Genomic DNA, 19,418 nt, shown 5'->3' with positions numbered 1-19,418 from the left:
CTCCCACTAAGGCATTTAATCATGAATTTAAAAAGAGAGATCGTCCACACAATGCCTTATAGATGAACATCTTCAGACTCCTCCTTTCTTTGTTACTGCCCCAAACTATGAACAACTCAAGTCTATAACTAGATGGATGAAGAAATTTTGGTATGTTCGTACCAGAAAACATTACCTACAGTAAAAAAACTGAGAAACAAATTCTGGTATGTTCATATAATTTCATATCTCGGCAATGAAAAGGAGAAGACTATTGATATGCCAATAAAACAGCAAAATGGATGAATTTCAAGCAATTATGTTGAAGGAAATCAACTAGACAAAGGGAGACACATATGATTCCATTTATATAGAATCTTAGAAAAAAACTAATTCATATTGACAGATACATGTGGAACGAAGACTACAGCAAGCAGAAGAGGTGGATGGGAAAAAAAAACAACAAACAAAAAAACCCTCAGCCTTTAAACTATGGCTATGCACACTCTTTTGGTTATGGCGCTAATTTCATTGGCATATGAAAATGTCAAAATCTATCACTGCTGTATACTTTTTAACACGTGTAGTCATTATATGTCAAGCCTAATAAAGCTGTTAAAAATAAAAACGATTCAGGAAAATTCATGTGAATCTGTACCGTTTGAGGTAGCTTCTAGCACTGTCTTGACCGAGTGTCTATCCACACAGCAGGAGCCTGCACCCGCACTCGTTTTCTGAAGCCGGTACAGGCATGGACTTCTGAGGAGCCGAGCTTGACGATATTTAGAAAAGGCCTGAAAATAAACAGAATCCCGAAGAGCAGCCATAACCCCTACCCTCCATAGCTAGCATATTGCCATCTTTCTATCAGTTTTTCCATAGACCACAATTACCAATAGTTACGGCGTTGATCCCTCCCGCCCCGCCCCCTTTTTCATTGTGCCGTAAGGTCTTTTTCAAAATGTATTCATGTCCACCATTAAGATACTGTGTTATCCAGCCATACGTTGTTTTCACTTTTTACCTACAACAAAAACTCAGACTGGACAGTTTTATCATGGTTTATTCTAGATCTAGAGGGAGGGATAAAAGAAAAAAAAAAAGACATGACATATTTGGCAGCCGGAACAGTTAGGGACGTATTATACTGCTACAGCAGGCTGTGCCTACAAGCGGGCACACACCCCGTTCCCTCAGGCTTTGGATGCACGAGGACCATACAGTGTCATGACTCATTCCAATAAAAAAAGGGGGGGCAGGCCACAGACATACAGAGGAAAATGTCTAATTCTGCAGCCTATCTGCATCCGTTCAATTACGTTAGCATCCACAAGCAATAAATTAAATCGAATGTCCTAATGATATTTGCCAATCCTGGCTCTCGGTTGACTTCCTTAAAGAATTAGCATTCCGTTTTTTTCTAATTCCAGAGAATATTAAGAACTGTTTTCTATGGCACTAAATCCAGTGCTTGAATGCTTCCTCCCATGAGGCAGTCTCCGAGTCCCCTCCATCCATTTGGTAATTTCTGGGGTTGGAGGTTATTTAAACTGATTTTTGGCTTAGTGTTGGGGGTGAGGCTTATGAGTGCTTGGTGTTGCAACTCCACCTTTCACTGAGGAAGAAACCTCAGTGTCCTGGTCTGCTGCTCTTGGATGGCCAAGGAAAACATCTGTGGCTAATAATCACACAATAATCCTTGGCAAGTGGTTATTATTATTTCAAGTCCCGAGTCTCTAATGCCGATTTCCTCTCTCTTGTTTAATCATTACTGCCGGGTCTTCATTTCCCTGGTTAGCGGCTTATTATTACTTTTTATAGCAACAGGAAGTTGCTATTGTCTATTCGGAGCTGGATTTCTTTAGGCTTGTTCTTTGCTAGGTTACAAAGGCAGAAAGAAAACACTGCATCTATCTCTTTCTGAATGCAAACTTCCCTTGGACCCTGGCTGTTCAGGTAAGTGGAATTTTCTAGTCACGTGTCCCTTGGTTCTCTCACCCTTGATTTGGCAGCTAATTGGCCTGTCATCCTTCACTCTGAAGAAGTTATTTGCAGTGTCTGAACTGCTTCTAAAAAGTAAGATAACAAGGCCAAAATCAATACACTTGAAGAGAAATTATAAGTTGTCCTCTTCCCTTTACCAGAAAGACGTTATTGAGGTGATTTGATGGCAGCGTGTCTGTACTGCTCTTGGAGACAGAATTCGTTTGCACAACTGTCTTGGCCACAGACTCTTAAAAGTGTCTTCTTCACAATGCAGTTTCTCTTGTGTGACTTTCTGGATGCTATTAATAAAATCAACCACAGGGTCTTTGCTTGGTAGCTTATTAGGCATTTGAGCAACTCTGATTTGAAATTTGTTTCATAATATATTTGTCCAGTAACTTAAGGAACATCAGAACATAAGACATCTCCAGGCCTCTCTGAAGCCCCATTTCTTGTTAGCAATTTAGTACCCGCAGGTACAACAGTTATTTACTGACCCACAAATGTCTCGAGCTCAAACTCTTCCAGACGCATATGAAATCAATAACCTTGATGTCTACCTATGACCTTGAAGCACATGGGAAACTCAGCTGACCATGTCTGAGAATGGGGCCAAGTGAACCTTTGCTAAGAAGAAGGTGTTAGTTTGAGAGTAGAGATAATACACCCCAAACTTCCCTTCCAAAATATCAATAATACAGCGGCCTTACCTCAATGTGTTTACATTATTCTCGAGTCTACTTATAAGCTCAGCCTTTGTGTAGTCCTGGATAATGTATCTGAGAAGCAATGTCAAACGATAAATCGTACCGCCTGTAGGAAACAGAAATGGAGTGAGATGAGTCATCGAGGCAGATGCACTGTGCCACAAAACAGAGCCAAAGGCTTGCAGATCCCACCCATGTACCTGCCCCGGCCCCTCCCACTACTGAGGAGCATCTGGTGGTACCCAGCCTCAGTGGGCAGAGAAAAGCATGAAGCTCTTGCCCTGCCATCTGTGTTTTCTATCTCAATTTATAATGCACACTGAAACCAGAGCTAAGATGCTCTGCCTGACGAGCTATGCAAGCCCTTAGCTTTTTGTTTAGAAGAAGAATTATTATTGTATCTTCTTTAGGGAAAAAGGGTGCGTTTTCTACTTTGTATGAGGTTGCATTCTACTAGGTATAAGCCAAGAAAAATAAAGCGGGTTTGCTTTCCAAGCCTTGGGAAATAGCGCAGTGGATAAACGAGGGTAGATAAATAGACGTCCACACTAGATCTGAACTGGAACAAGTACGCAGAGGCATCAGGAAATTAATAAGCTAGGATTAGATGTTTACAACATGCACCAGAGCTATGGAAGCCTATGAGTGCCACAGTTGGACAGATGGATGAGTACATAAAGAGATGAAGAAGAGAAGGGAGGTGAGGGGAGAGAGAAACTACACAAGGACATTCCACATATGCTCACGAACTGGGAGAACACTCAAAGGAATCTATGACTTCCTTCTAAATCCAATAAAATTAGTGAGTGGATGAGCTGTATGCTGTACGCTTTGATGCCAGAGGAAAATTCATTCTGGATGCCACATCATGAAGAGGCTGATATGGGAAGAGTCTGCAAAGGGATATAAAAAGATCTGCATGAAAGCTGAAGACGGGGCAGACTGAACCTACAGGGAATCTGTGTCAGGAAGACATGAGGGACAGAGGATCTGGGGAACAGAGATCTCTAGAACAGATCTCAGGAACTAGGGTTTAATATGAAGTCTGGGCACTAAAGTCTCTCTTGTTCTCCAGGGGGTCCTGAGGGTAGTCCAGTTTAGGAACTGCTGATGTACATTACACCTCAATTGGCCACCGCATCAAGCTTTTAATCATGATTTTATTATTAATAAAAGACTGATATTGCTTTTTTTTTTCGGAGCTGGGGACCAAACCCAGGGCCTTGCGCTTGCTAGGCAAGCGCTCTACCACTGAGTTAAATCCCCAACCCCACATTGCTCATTTTTTAAAAAAAATATTTTATTTATATGAGTACACTGTGGCTGTTTTCACACCAGAAGAGGGTCCCATTACAGATGGTTGTGAGCCACCATGTGATTACTGGGAATTGAACTCAGGACCTCAGGAAGAACAGTCAGTGCTTTTAACTGTTGAACCATCTCTTCAGCCCGACACTGCTCATTCTTAATTATTGTCTATTCTTTCGTGTGTTTTCTTCTATGGTTTTGAAGAGGGGGCCATCATAGCCAAACATTGCTACTGCTCTGAGGCTTGGGCTATAACCTGTACATGAAAATATAATGCCACCTCAAGGCCGGGATGTAGATCAGTTGGTAGATTGCTTACCTATCATCTGTGAGCCCTGGGTTTGATCTCCAGCACCACATAAACTAGATGTAGTGAAATGCTTTTATTAGCAAGGCAAAGGAAGGAGGATCAGAAGTTCGTGGTCATACTCAGATATATTAGTAAGTTCATGGACATATAAGGCAATCAATCAATCAATCTCTCCTCCCTCAATCCCTCTTCCTCTCACCTTCCCAATCTTTGTGTCTCTAAACAGACACACACACACACACACACACACACACACACACACACACACACACACTGCTTACTTTTAGTTTTACTTTAAATATAGTTTTTATGGTACTGATGATTAAACCCAGGCTAAAAGCTATATACTAAGATGTCCTTGAAAGACAAAATGAACCAATGTTTCTAAGTCATGAAAGCATGGTACTTTGCACATATGAAATACAAAGACATAGTACATGTTGGTTGCCTTCATTGTTTTCTGACAGCTAAGACTGGCAGTCTCCTTTGCTCCCCAAAGAGCTCCTTCATCTCTTCATTAATACTGCCCTTTCTCCACATGTAAGTAACCCCTTAGAAATGTTAGCTGTGGTGATTTGAATGAAAATGGTCCCCATAGGTCCTTATATTTGAATCTGTTGGCCCTTGGTTGCTGGAACTGTTTGGGAAGGATTAGGAACTATGGCCTTACTGGAGGACATGTGTCACTGGAGACAGGCTTTGAGGTTTCAAAAGCCCACACTATTCCCAGTTAGCTCTCTCTGCCTTGTGATCATGTCTCAAGATGTGAACTCTCAGCTACTACTCCAACACTATGGCTACCTGTCTGCTGCCATGCTCCCCAAGATAGTCATGAACTAACCCTCTGAAACTGTAGTCTCCCTATAAACTCTTCTGTAAGTTGCCTTGGTCATAGTCTCTTGTCACAGTAATTAAGACATCAACTTCTTCTAAGCTTTCACCAGGGGTAGAAACGTGCTGAGAAGAACTTTCTCCTCCATATGAGCCCTACCTCTCTAAAGTCACACCTTCTCAGAATCCTGTCCAACAGAGTTTCCATGTACCTTGTCCTAAATGTTCCTCTCCCATTTTAGCATTCCTAGATATGCCCATCCTTGATTTGCTTGGTCTTGAATATTTTGTCTCTTCATTTCGCTGTATGTGTTAAATAGTGTCTGCCTTGATCTTTCAGGTATTGATTGGCTTACAGACAGCTGTCTAGGAAGAGCGCCTTGTTTGTGCAGACCTGAGTTACCACTTGTGTCAAATAGACACTTAGAAGACTGAAAGCTTCTCCAAGACAGGGTTTGACCAGGACATCCTTGTCTATAATGACTTAATGCATAAACGGTGCATGTGAGTTACCAAAACAAATGCCACAGGCTGGGAGGCTTAAGCAACAGAAATTTACCTTTATAGTTCTAGAAGCTGTAAGTCTGAGATACAGAAGTATTAGAAGGGGTAGTTTCTTGTGAGATCTGTCTTCTTAGCCTGCCGATGTCTTTGCCTTCTTGTGATGTACAAGGCATCCATCAAATAAGAAGCAAGTTCACACTAATGGTCCTTTCATCTACTTCTTTAATGGCCCCATGTCCAATTATAGTCACATCCTAAAGTACTGAAAATTAGAACATCAAAATATGAATTGGGCAGATAAGGGGTACATGATTCAATCGATAGTGATGTTTAATAATTATGGTGACTGGATGACCTTGTGCATATGCCCCACTGTCTATCCAGCATCACCATTTAGTGCAGTCTGCCATCTATTAAGCAGATATCACATAATTTTCTCAGGTAGTTGTGGTAGGAAAATAAATAAAATATGGTTTCTGCCAGAAGGAACCTACATTTTAATGGAAGAAACCCGTGCGTGGAATAATGAGAAGTAGAAAATAAACTGTCATTTCTAGAGGCCTGGGGCGGGGCAATGGAGACCCAGTTCCCCTCATTCAGGTGTGCGATGAAGGAATTTGCTCAGTGGTAGTGTGAAGAAGTCAACAATGAGAGGCACACTTATAAGGTCTCACCTACAGAGTGTAATAAGCAGCCTGTCTGAATACAGGGTAAGGGAGAAGAAACATGTTCATGCTGTAACACCACCATCACCACCAGCACACAGGAACCTGTGAGATAGGCACATCCTCAAGGCATCTGAAGGGCCAATATATCAGGACCTCTGAGGACAGGCCTGGGAACCCATCACAAGGCTCTTGGGTGACTTGACTGTAATATGACCAAGACACACTGTTCAGAGGATGAGGACATTTCTCTTTCCACATGGGAAGGTACATATTTTTAATAATTTACTTCTTTCCAGCTCCTATTGAATTATCAATGTCCTAGTCTCTATGAGGGAGGAAGAGAGGGGAAAGGGGGAGGGAGAAAGAATGGGAGAATCATAAGGGGAGAGGAATTGAGGAATAAAGAGAAGAAAAAGTGGGAAGAAGACAGAAAGAGAAGATAGAGGGAGAAAACGAAAGCTGAGAAAGAAGGTGAGGAAAGTATAATATAATAATAATATTCTAAGAATATAATATTAATCTTAATATTAAGAAGATAAGAATACTCTCTATTGATTTGAAAAAATTAACACCGATTTAATATATGACCAAGGTTTTAGAAAATATTTTCTAGAAAATTTGTAACTGAAATACAGTATAAGCCTTGTACAGACAAGGGGTCCAGTTTGGAGAACTGTATTTGAAAACAACGAATTGATTGATTGATTTTTATCACAATATCTGGCCTACTCATACTAAAAGAAAGGCTGCATTAAAATATCTAACTGGTCAATATCCTAATCAATGATTTCATAAAGTCCCACAGTGGAATCCATAATGGTGACCCCAACACAATGACCTTTTGAGTAGCTATCCTGCTTTCACGGGTCATTTCTAATCAGCTTGATAGAAAATGTTCAGGTCCAAAACCAAACTATTCCAGCCCTGGAAAAAAAATCATTATTAGTTAAGTAATTAAACAATCTCTCACTTATTAACTTTTCAGGTCCATTGGTCATGCTTGAGAACACCAAAATTGCCTGGCAATTATATAAATTATATTTCTATTCCCTATTTAGTAGTTACTGAAAACCATATTTTCATAAAGAATAGGTTATACAGGGACACAACCTTCAAAGTGAGGAAAGTAGGTCAGGGTGAAAAATTCTCCTGAGGAAGACTGATAACTCAGAAAACACCCTGAGACCAAGCAACACCAAGTGCAACGAAGAACCATGATGAGTTGCATGGATTGCTTGATATTTAAGTGATAAGCATGCTCATATCATATATATAGCAAGTATTTATCATTTAAAATTAAAATAGAGCCAGATGCAGGGGAACCTGTAATTCTAGCAGCCAGGAAGCTGAGACATGAAGTTCATGAACTGGAGGCTAGCCTGGGCTGTATAGCAAGACACTGCCTCAAAAAATCAAGTGTACTGGAAGTGTAGCTCTGTGGTCAAGTACTTGTCTAACAACTGAAATGACCTGGGTTCCTTCACATCATTTAAAACAGTAATTCTGTTTGGAATTCATTGGGACATATGGTTGAAATGTACCCAGGAGGATATTTATTACAAAGCTGTGTATAATAACAAATTAAAACAAGCTAAATCTATTATTATTGATTAAAACAATAATTTAGAGCTGGGGAAATGGATCACTGGGTAAAGGTGCTTGCTGCCAAAACTCATGATCTGAGTTTAATCCCCAGAATCCACATAGTTGAAGGAGAGGAAAGACTCCTCTGGGTTGTCCTCTAACCTACACACACACACACACACACACACACACACACACACACACACACACAATTTTTTTTAAGAATTAAGGAGCTTGAGAAATGAGTTAGCAGTTAAGACATTTGTTCTTACAGAGGATCAGAGTTTGTATGTAACCACCCAGGCTAGGCAGTTCACAACTGCCGGAGGCTCCAGTTCCAGGGATCCAATGCCTTCTTCCGGCCTCTACAGGTACACACTGCAGCACATATGCTCACATACAACACACACATACTAATAAAAATAAATCTTTACATGCCTTTGCATTGAGTAGAAAATATACTTTCATCACATTTACATGTTTTGATCATATATATACATAGATTAGTACACTTATATATAAGAAATATATACTGATATTAGGAAGTATATATATATATACATATATATAACTATATATACATATATATGGTAGAGATTGTGTTCCTTATACATGGGGATAAGTGGCTAGAAAGGCAATGAGGAACTAGTCTGTGAAAAAACCCAGCTCTGCCCATGGTTTAGTGCTTAGTTTTACTTCAGTGACAGTCTTCCCAAGGTTACAACTGAGAGTGGCCCTCTAACTAGGCAGGAAGCCCCATCGCTCACATCTCCCTGTAGAACCCCGTGCCCTGTGCTACACTGATGCAGGAAATGCTCATCAGTGGTTCAAAGTCAGCAGCAGTGGACACCAAGGTCAGCAACAGCATTCACTTTACCCAACCCTAGCTTGGCAGGTGTGGCTGCCCTTTGGTGGGGAAGCCATGCTCTTCTCTTCCTCCAACCACCCAGAAGCAGCATCCTGCTCAGCCTCCGTCACCAGCTCAGCACCCCAACCCTACAATTCTCCAGCGTCACCACAGCTTTCTCCTCATTCTTGTATGTCACCCTCTCTCTTGTGTCTTTAAAAATATTCATCAATTTCATACATCTATGCATCTGGGGTATTTTCATCCCCATGACTTCATTACACAGGTGAAGGCAGACAAGATAAAATGAGGCCTGTCATTGGACAAGAAGGAAGGGAGGTGGGAACAGAGGCTTTAGAAGGCAGGGAGAAGACTACAGAGGAGCGAGGGGGAGAGAGGAGGAAGGAGATGAGAGAACATGATGGCAGATTCTTCTCTGCGCACAGTTAGAGGTTGTTATGACTATTTTTTTAACACTCTGTGGCAACATTTATTAAATGCACCTGAGAAATACAACCTGAAAGAACACCAGAAAGGTGAACCCAATGCCAATTTGTCCTTGTTCTTTAGGTTAGGAAAACAATCAATGCTTCTTCAGCAAGTAGTACAAAATGTCTGTGGCCGGCCCTGTCCTTGGCTTGGTTTTGTTTGCCCGCTCTGGAGAATTTAGACAGTCATTGAAGTGGGAACCACCCCAGGCACGCACTCTCTGATATCCCACCTTGGGACACTCACATGCTACTGTGCAAGTCCTGCAGGCCTAGAGCCGCCTGCCTCGGCCTCCAGTGCTAGAGTTTAGAGCTGCACCGCCATGCCTGGCCACACACTAATTTCTCTCAGCTTTCCCTCGGTGATTCGGAACTACTGTACACATTTTGTAAATATTTGACTACTTTCTAATCAAGAGTATACTTTCTACACACTAAGCAATATCATTTAGAAGAACAATTAGTAAAATCTGAACAGCAAAGACAATGAAAATTTGCTTTAACATTTTCCTTCAGGGAGAAGACACCACATTTCAAGCTAAGGAAAAGACTTTGCAGTCCAGGTCCTTCCTTTCCTTTGTGTCCATTAGGCCATGAATCCGTATGGACTGGGCTCCAGCCGCTCAGGCTCCTTTCCGTTAGTCCTCACAAAGTGGGCTTCTCTGGGTGGCGCAGGCTGGCGCTTCAGCGGAACCCAGGTGCCCTTCTCTTTGGCTTCCTTTTCCTTCTGATCGTTCTCCTTCACCCGCTTCAGGAAGCTGTCTCTGCTCTTTGAGTGCTTGATGTGCTCAATCCGCACATTGATCCTCTTGGTCAGAATCTTGCCTTTAACTTGCTTGTTTACAATGATGCCCTCGGCATGCTGGGTGACATTGTAGACTCTTCCGGTTTTGCCGTGGTAACACTTATGGGGCATTCCTTTTTGAACAGTGCCCATTCCCTTGATGTCTACAATATCACCCTTCTTGTAGATTCGCATGTATGTGGCCAAAGGAACGACTCCATGTTTCCTAAAAGGTCTAGAGAACATATACCGAGTACTTCTTCTCTTTCCTTTAGTGTTCGTCATTTTGGTGAGTTACTGGAAGATGGCTGCCCCGGCGGAAAGCTGTTATGACTATTTTTAAGGGACGGTGTGTACAGGATTTTGTGCTGCCTAGATGGGCAAATTATATCTTATCAATTGGTTCAGGGGTTATTGTGTGGTGTGTTCTTTCATGTGGTGACTTAATTGAGTTCAAGAGAGTGTATGGTGGCATGATGTACCAGGCCCGCCATGGAATTGGGATGTGTACGCCTGGCATGGTAACAACCTGCCAAGGGAGCTGTGAGTGAGGGAAGGGTGGCCTGACAGGGTGCTGCACTGCCACAGCTCGTAGACCACTCAGGTCAGAGGAAGCCCAGGAGAGAAAGTGTGGAATGATGCACGCGGAACGAGTTTGGACGAGCAAGCATCTCTTTGATTTTACCACAACACTCATATCCTCACCTCTCCTACTGAAACACTTCTTTCTAGTAAGTCCTCTCCTACTTTGTCATCTTTTATAGTGTCCATTTACTAGCCTGCCTTGACCCATTGTGAGAGTGCCAAATCTTATCCATGTGCTACTTTCAGGAGCAGCCTATCACTGAATGCCTACCCGAGGCCCAATAGATGCTGGCAGTGAAGGAGAAGACGCTTGCAAGTCTATCCAGAGCCTGGCTGTCCAGCTGTCATTATGCCCAAGAGAGCTTCCCATTCTCCAAGTTCTCCTGCAGCTGACCTGGCCTTGCTTCCTAGCTGGCTCAGGTACTCTTAGATGCCTAATTCACAGAAAGTCACCCAGATGTGAGGCTTGGAGATAGTTTACTTCCTAAACGTCAGGACGTCTAGTGGTGCCCCCCCCTATAGGTCCTCTGACTGCCACAAGCTCTCTGTTTTTAAACAAAACAAGATGAAAGGCCAGTTTAAAGTCAGGCCAAAGCTGATGAGGCTTGTCAGGTATCCAGACACCAAGACTTTGGGAAGGACCAAGCAGCCGTGGTCTATTCTACATCCTGCCAGCAGAATGTATGTGGAGCCACTGCTCCTTGCCTTAAAGGTCTGAGCCTGAAATGGCACCCATGGGTTCCTGGATAGATTTAGGTCAATCAAGTATTGGGCTTCCCAAAGTTCAAGCTCTTCCTAAACAAAGAGGAAGGTTACATGTGCTAACAGACCAGCAAGCAGTATTTGCATTGAATTTTTCTCCAAGGCTTAGGAGTAAAGCGTCACTGAGCTGTGCCCCCCTAATCTGGGCACTGTGAGAAGCAAGGTTTCCATTAGCAAGCAGCAGCTTCAGAACATTACTTTCTAGCCCTTCCATGGGGAACAAAGCCCAGGGATAAGAAGCACAGGGACAACCTTCATTACCGTGTTCATTCCCCCCCCCCCGGTCCCCCTCTTCAGCCAGCACAGCTTTGCTTCTGAAGATAGATTTTCTGGAAATGGGAAAATCCATCAGATGGTCTTATATTTATTTTTAGAGAGAGGGGTAAGAGAACAAAGAGGCAAGCATGGAAATTAGGGAGGTCCAGCTTTGAGCTGCCCACTGCTAAGGAATATTTAAGGGAATATTAAATAATATAATAGCATATTATATTATATTATATTAGTAAGAAACTAATGTAAGTCAGCTGACTAGATTGTGTGGCTCCATTTAAATGGTCTGAAGAGTGTGACGCAGCGTAGAGGATGCTTTCACTCTGTAACTTCAGGGGAAAATCTAGAATATTATATAGTAAAACCACACAGTTTGGGAATGACAGGAAAATATAAAGATAAATTGAAAATAAAAATGAGTGATCTAGTCAGCTGGAGAACTACTGTTAAAGTGAACGTTTCCATGAAGTCAGTTTTGGTCCTGTATACATGTGTGTACATATACAGACAGGTATTTTCACAAAATTAAACTGAAATTTAGTGCTGTACTGTTACTTTTATATACTGTTCCCTATACATAATGTTTTAATCTTTCAATATGGCTTTATACCTGCATAGAAATGATCATGTCGACATCCTAACTTAATTGGTTAGAACATATAAATATCTTATATAGTTCAATGTTTGTCAACTCTAAGTGATCTCATGTGGTTCAACCTACCATTCATCAATGGCCATTTGGAGCAGTTGAGTTGTGCTAATTAAAATTAAAACATTATGAGCAAATGTTCAATGGCTCTAGTTTTATTTTAGATACATTTCTAAAAGGATAACTTTAGCTTTGCAAATGTCCAGGTCTCTCAAATATTTTTGCATATCACCCTCCAGAAGCTTGTATCAATTTGCACCCCACCATGCTCACTGTGTTGCTTCTACTCGACTCTCAATGCAAGGAATGTTTTGATATTTTTCACATAGCACAAAGCCATCTAGTGCAAACTGCAATTTGTACCGTCTTGCCATTTAGGACAACAATCTATCAGAGTAGTTATGAACAATTTTGCTCATCAAAGCTTGCTGGTATCGACAGAAAAGATCCTTCATTGAAGCTGTCTGTGCAAAAGAAAGATAGGAATGAGCTCCAAAGTCAGTGGGAAAGGCAGAGAAAAGAGGTTCTAAGGCAAAGTAAATATAGCAGTGGACAGAAACACTGAGAAATTGAAGGACCTGGGTTAGGTTCATAATTTTTGAGGTTAGAAGGGACAAAGATGATAAAGGCCCTCCTCCTCCTCATGCCTTCCCCCTCATGCCCTCCATCTTATGCCCTCCACCTCAGCAACAATTTCAAGACAAAAGAGGATGCTGTTCAAGAGCATGAAGTTAAGGAATGAGCTTTGAACACTGGTTATTTGTGTGCCCAATAAGGTCTCAGTCTTGATCAAAGTAGCCCCTGCATTTTATTGAGCATGCATTGCCCTGTAGAGATACAGCACCTGATTATCCCCAAACTATGATGATATGGTGAATTAAAGTCTCGAGGATCAGAAAGTATAAACACAGGCACCCCGAGGAAAGATGGTAGGCTAGAGTGACCTCTGTGTAACCTGGTAAAGAAAAGTATGGGAAGAGAAAACAGAAAATCTTTGGGTTTTGCAAAGAAAAGAGGAAATGATTTGTAAATCCATGAAAACAATAATAGGGCTGCCAAAAAGCACCAAGAAACAAGAAACATAACAGATCAAGACGAAGAAGAGTTTAACACAGCTCTAGCTGTGCGTTTCCCTGATAGGGGAGGAGGAAACAAAAGTCTTATTCCAAAGAACTGGAGTTTGAGCCCACAAGCATGATTGGGTCACTATGAAGATTTTTGAATAATATTAGAATCAAAATATTTAAAAAAAACAGATGTGTAAATAGCTGGACAGAGAAACCAAACTGCATAAGAGCAGAGCAGCAAGAATCCTTCAAAAGATCTCCACTTGTCAACTACTAAATACAAAAATAGAAATGGTGAAAAGCTAGATGAATATCCCAAACATATACTGGCACAAAAATCACTTACCTCGAGAAGATACACATGGGCAGATGAATGGAGTAAAGAAATCAATCCAGGACATGGAGAGGAAAAGCAGCAGTTAGAGGAGATAGTCAACAAAATGATTTAGAAATCGGCAATATGGGTGCATAGGTCAATAAGATGAAGGAGTTTTCAAGAATGCTGAGTTTTGGGGATCTTGGGAGGAAAACAACAAAAACATTGGAAATAAAAACAACAAATGAAAAATATACAAATAGTATGTACAACAATGCCAAGCAACCAGAGCTTCCAGGGACTAAGCCACTACCCAAAGACTATACATGGACTGACCCTGGACTCTGACCTCATAGGTAGCAATGAATATCCTAGTAAGAGCACCAGTGGAAGGGGAAGCCCTGGGTCCTGCTAAGACTGAACCCCCAGTGAACAGGATTGTTGGGGGGAGGGTGGTAATGGGGGGAGGATGGGGAGGGGAACACCTATATAGAAGGGGGGGTTAGGAGGATGTTGACCCAGAAACCGGGAAAGAGAATAACAATCAAAATGTAAATAAGAAATACCCAAGTTAATAAAGATGGAGAAAAAAAGATATATATATATATATACAAATAGACTTGACTAAGGGAAAAAGTAGTATCCAGGATAAGGCTAAGAAGTACTAAATTCAAACATCAACAAAGAAAAGAAATAAGTGAACGACTGTGACCACAACCTACAAGAACTCTAAGAACAGGACCAGAAGGCCTGAGCGAACCATCCATGGATGGAAGGAGCTGAGCCAAAAACTAAGCACTCATAGTCTAGGCAGTGAAACATTAGTGACCACCTTCCCACATAGAGGAAAATTGACATTTAAAACACGTGGGTATTTAGAACCCAAGTAGACATGACAAAAGTAGACCTTCTCTACAACGTATGATAGTCAGAAGAAAAAAAAAAACAAAACAGTCAAGGCCGTGAGGTGAAAATCCCAATTGGTCATTAAAGTCAGAAGCATTGGGATTACATTAAATCCATCATCATCAACCTTCAAAGCAAAGAAAGCATAGGATATTCATTTCAGTCCCCTAAAGTAAGTAACTGCTAGCATGATTCTTAGATCCAGGAAAACACAAAACCACTCTTTAAAGTTGACAGATCAATAAGGACATCCCAAGATAAACACAAAAGAAACCAGTTCCAAACCACCAAGACTGACTCCAGAAGATAGTTAAAGCAATACTATATACACAGGAGAACAACATTCACGAGAACCCAAGGAAGAATAAATTTTAGTAAAGAAATGGCTTACACAAGGAGTACTGGAAAGGAAATACCGTGATCAACACTGTAAACCTGCAAAGCCCTAATTCAAAATAAAGGGGGGAAGTAAAGAACAACTGATAATCTAACTGACATTACAGGGAGTAGCAAGCCTTGTCTAACAAATATAGTCTCAATGATCTCAAGTCATCGATAAAGAGACACAGATTAAACAGATGTCCACTGAGTTGGCAGTGACCAGGCAGCAGGAATAGAGTTGGAGGTGAAAGGGGTAGCAGCATATTGGGTCTTTAGGAACCAAACTGAGTAAGTGGGAGAGTTCTGCAGGCAGGAGTCCTACTAATTGGTATCCCTGGCAGCTCTGTTCTTTCCAGAAGGGAAATAGAGGAAGAATGGATCTGGGGAAGAGGGGAGGTAGGAGAAGAACTGAGTGGAGTGAAGGGAGGGGAAACTGCAGTCAGATTGTAATGTTGTAATGTGTGAGAGAAAAATAAATTAAAGAGGGAGATCACATAACCGATTAAAACGCTAGACCCAGTTCTGTAGTTTGGTCTTCCTGTGATACTTTGGACAACAGAAGTAGGGTCCTTCTCTGACTCTTTTTCCTCCTTTTGGGACCCTTTCCTTCATACTTGGTTGCCTCATCTAGCCTTAAGACAAGGGGAGGTACATAGTCTTACTGCAAATTGACATGCCATGCTCGATTGCTATCCATGAAAGAACTGGCCTTTTCTGAAGAGAAACTGAAGAGGAGGAATGGTGGGGGAGCAGAGGAGAATACAGGGTGGGAGAGGACTGGGAGGAAAGGGGAGAGGGGAAATAGTGGTTGAGATGTAAAAAAAAGGTTAAGAAAAAGAAAACTTAAACTTAGATTAAACTTTCTGTTATCTCTGAGTACATGCATCATTGTCTAAGACACCCACAAATTGATGGTCAGAGGATAAAAATCAATTTATCTGTCAAGCATAAGCTGAAAACAAGATAGCATAGCCATTGAAGTTTCTAAGAAAAGATTCCAACCTTCAAAATTAGAAGAGTTAAAGAGCCATTGCATAGTAATAGAAGGAAAATTTCATCAAGAAAACATGGAGACTATAAGTATATACATACTGAGCAATAGTGCCCTCCATTTCATAAAAACTTTAATGGGCATTAAAAAGTCAGATAGATCCGGAGATAATAATAGTGGATGACACCAATAACCCATTCTCATCATCTGATAGACCATTCAAACTAAAGGTCAGCTGACAGAGCATAAACTATGTCAAAGATCAAATGGACCTGTCAGATGTGTACAGAATATTCCAATCCAGTAGATATGAAATGAACGTTCTTCTTAGCAGCCCACAGAATTACCCTTAAACAAGGTCATATTCTGGGTCAAAGAAATCCTTAAAATACAAAAGAATCTAAATGACTTCTTATATTTTATCAGACCATAGTGAAATAAAACTAGAAGTCAATAGAAAAAGAGACATGCACAGAAACACTTAGTGACTGATACATGTACTAATGAGTACACATGGATGTATCAAATAATGACGATATACCCAAAGGTCTCAAATAAATAATGATGTGCACCTTTTGTTTTTACAGAAAGAAGAAAAAAAAACAAACCCTAAAGAAGAGCAAGAAATAGATGGCAGGAAATAATAAATGGCAAGACAGAAAGTAAGGATATCGAGACTAAGAGAACAGTATATAGAATCAAAGTTTGGTTCTTTGGGAAAATGAACATGATTGTCATAGTCTTCTGGCTAGTCTTACCATATCAAAAAAGAACTGAATTAATAAATTATCAATGAAAAGATGTCACAAGAGAGTCCACTGAAATCCAGAAGATCATTAGGGAATATTTTGAAAATATCTCTATTTCAAAAAATCTGGAATATCTGGAAGAAATGGATAAATTCCTACATCCACAAAATCTACCAAAATTAAATTAAGAGGGTGTGAACACTGTAACATATCCATAAGAAATGAAGCTAGTAAAGTGGTAATAACTGTCTCCCAGTCTCCCAACAAAAATAGATTCATTCTGCTTTCTACCAAATCCTTAACCAACTAATGCCAATACTCTTCAAACTATTCAATAAAATAGAAAGAATGCTAAATTCATTCTGACATCAAAACAGATAAGGATACAACATCTATAACAAAAGAGGAAAAAAACCACAGACCAATTGCCCTGTTGGACATATATGTAAAATTTCTCAATCAGATATTTGAAAAGTGAATTCGAGAACATGTAAAGACTGTGAACCATGGTTAATTGGGTTTTATTCCGGAGACGGATACAAATAGAAAATGGAGAATCTGAAACATCCCTATTTGCAGATGACATAACCATCTACTTTCAGCAAAATAACATGATACATATTCAATATATAAATGTTAGTACATTTCCTATATATCAACAATGATCTTAACAAAAAAATAATCAGGAAAATAATCATATCCACAATAGCTTTCTGGGAATACCTAGGAATAAACCTAACCAAAGTGAAAGGCCTCTAGAATAAAAACTTTAAATCCCAAAAAAGAAATTGAAGAATACACTAAAATATGGAAAGATGTCCCTGCTTATGGCTAAGCAGAGTTAATACAACACTGATCACATTATTAATAGGAATCTGTAGATTCAATGTAATTCCCATCAAAATTCCAACAACAGGGTTCACCAAACTAGAAAAAATATCCCCCTAAAATTCGTATGAAAGATCTCAAATAGCAATTACATTGGAGTCACAATACCTTATCCCAAACTACACTATGGATCCATAGTAGCAAAAAAGAGCATGACAGTACCACAAAAACAAATTGTACACCAAAGAACTAGAAAATCCAGACATAAACATATCTGTAGCTACTTTGTTTCTTACAAAATTAACCAAAATATATATTGAGAAAAAAAAGTATCTTTGATGCTAGGAAAACTGGATTTTCACATGAAAACAGGAAATTAGAGCCATATCTCTCATCCTACACAGACATGTCCATTCAAAAATTCAAACTTAAAAACAAATGTTTAACCAAAGATTTTAATGTAAGACTCACGTGTTGACCATGCAAGGTAAAACTAAGACATAAGTATAGGCAAAAGTTTTCTGCAAAGGACCCCATGGCACAGGAAATAACCCCAAGAGCTGATAGACAGTACTGCTTAAAATTAAAAGTCTGTTCAGGAAAGGAAATATAGTTCAAGCCACAGAAAGAGGAGGGGGATCTTCATCAATTATGTATCAGGTATCAAGTTATCATTTAGTATATATACAGATAATAAACGTTAAAAGCAAAAAAAAAAAAAAAAACCAGTCCTCCAGTCAGTAAATCATATACTAATGAATTTAAGAGAATATTCTAAAAAGAATATTCAATGAAAACCCATTTAACTCTCTGAGCTATCAGGAATAGAAATTAAAACTACTTTGTGATTCCATCTCATCCCAGTCGGGATGGCTTTTGCCAAGGAAACAAATGACAAGTTCCGATGAGTATGTGGGGAAAGAGTAGCCTTCACTCAGTGCTGATGGAATTGTCAGCAAGTACAGCCACTGTGAGAATCTGTGTGGAAGCTCCCCCAGATACTAGCACCACAACTAGCATATAAGCCAGTATGACACACCTGTGCGAGTACTAGAGGACCTTAAGTTAGCATACTCCTGTACACACGGTTGTTGCTGCACCATTCACAATAGTCAAGAAACAGAAACAACCTAGATGTCTATCAATAGATGAATGGACATAGAAAATAAGACACACACAGAGTGGAATTTTACTCTGCTGTTAACAAGGAAACTATGGTACTTCTAGGAAAATTAATGAAACAGTGGATCATTGTGTTAAACAAGACAACGCAGACTTAGACAGGTATATTGTTTTCTCTCAAATGCAGAATCTAGATTTAATATATACTTCATGGGAAATAAGAACAATGTATAATTATATAAGCACACAAATATGTTACAATGAAACACATTCTTTTACGTGTTAGCCCAGAAAAAAATTATTTAAAAAATGGGAGGCAGGTCATTTAGGACGTGCTATACTAGGGGATTTCTACAAATTTCTTTTAAAGTAGGAAGCACATCTCCAACTGTATCAGATAGGCAGTCTCACACCAATAGAAAGTACACCACAGCCTTTACCATTCTAATCACTGCCTTCTACAAAGAGAATCCTGGGAGAGCTAGAGGCTTGGTTGGGGTATGGGGAGAGGGCTCAGAATAGCCAGCAAGCTGATGAAACAGCTTCTATAAAGGGAGCTGAAAAACTGACTTTGTTCTCTAGAAAACGGCCTAAAGAAAAGGCAGAAACTCTAGCCAAAGGGACTCCAGGCCAACTAAAACATCAGACTGCATAAAAATATGGAGGTCTGTCAAGGAAAGACTCCATTAGGAGCAGTTGCAAAAGCTTCTTTGACCCCCAGAAAGTCCCTGGTTCCTAATAAAACTCCAGACCCTCCAAGTTGGCTTGGCTAGAGATCCTGAAGCAGCACAGCCCA

The 19,418-nt window shown here is 40.3% G+C and overlaps 1 protein-coding gene and 1 long non-coding RNA gene across 2 annotated transcripts in view; both read right to left on the bottom strand.

Annotated features, from left to right (window-relative positions):
- Positions 1–1,068: 1,068 nt before the first annotated feature.
- The window catches only part of LOC134485829 (uncharacterized), a 65,282-nt gene continuing 46,932 nt past the window's right edge, over positions 1,069–19,418 (bottom strand). The window contains exons 3-5 of the long non-coding RNA XR_010064058.1: positions 5,681–5,887; positions 2,676–3,565; positions 1,069–2,264 (exon numbers count right to left, since the gene is read on the bottom strand). This is a non-coding gene — a long non-coding RNA (uncharacterized LOC134485829). The remainder of the gene's footprint in view (positions 2,265–2,675; positions 3,566–5,680; positions 5,888–19,418) is intronic.
- On the bottom strand, positions 9,761–10,296 carry Rpl21l6 (ribosomal protein L21 like 6). The gene has a single exon (XM_063282834.1). It carries the CDS (start codon positions 10,279–10,281, stop codon positions 9,799–9,801), a length of 483 nt encoding a protein of 160 aa, XP_063138904.1. The 5' UTR covers positions 10,282–10,296; the 3' UTR covers positions 9,761–9,798.

Source organism: Rattus norvegicus, chromosome 2 (genome assembly GCF_036323735.1).
Source record: "Rattus norvegicus strain BN/NHsdMcwi chromosome 2, GRCr8, whole genome shotgun sequence".
In the NCBI taxonomy this organism is placed as follows: Eukaryota; Metazoa; Chordata; class Mammalia; order Rodentia; family Muridae; genus Rattus; species Rattus norvegicus.
Note: the sequence above shows the minus strand (reverse complement) of the source record. Positions and strands in the feature narration are given on the sequence as shown.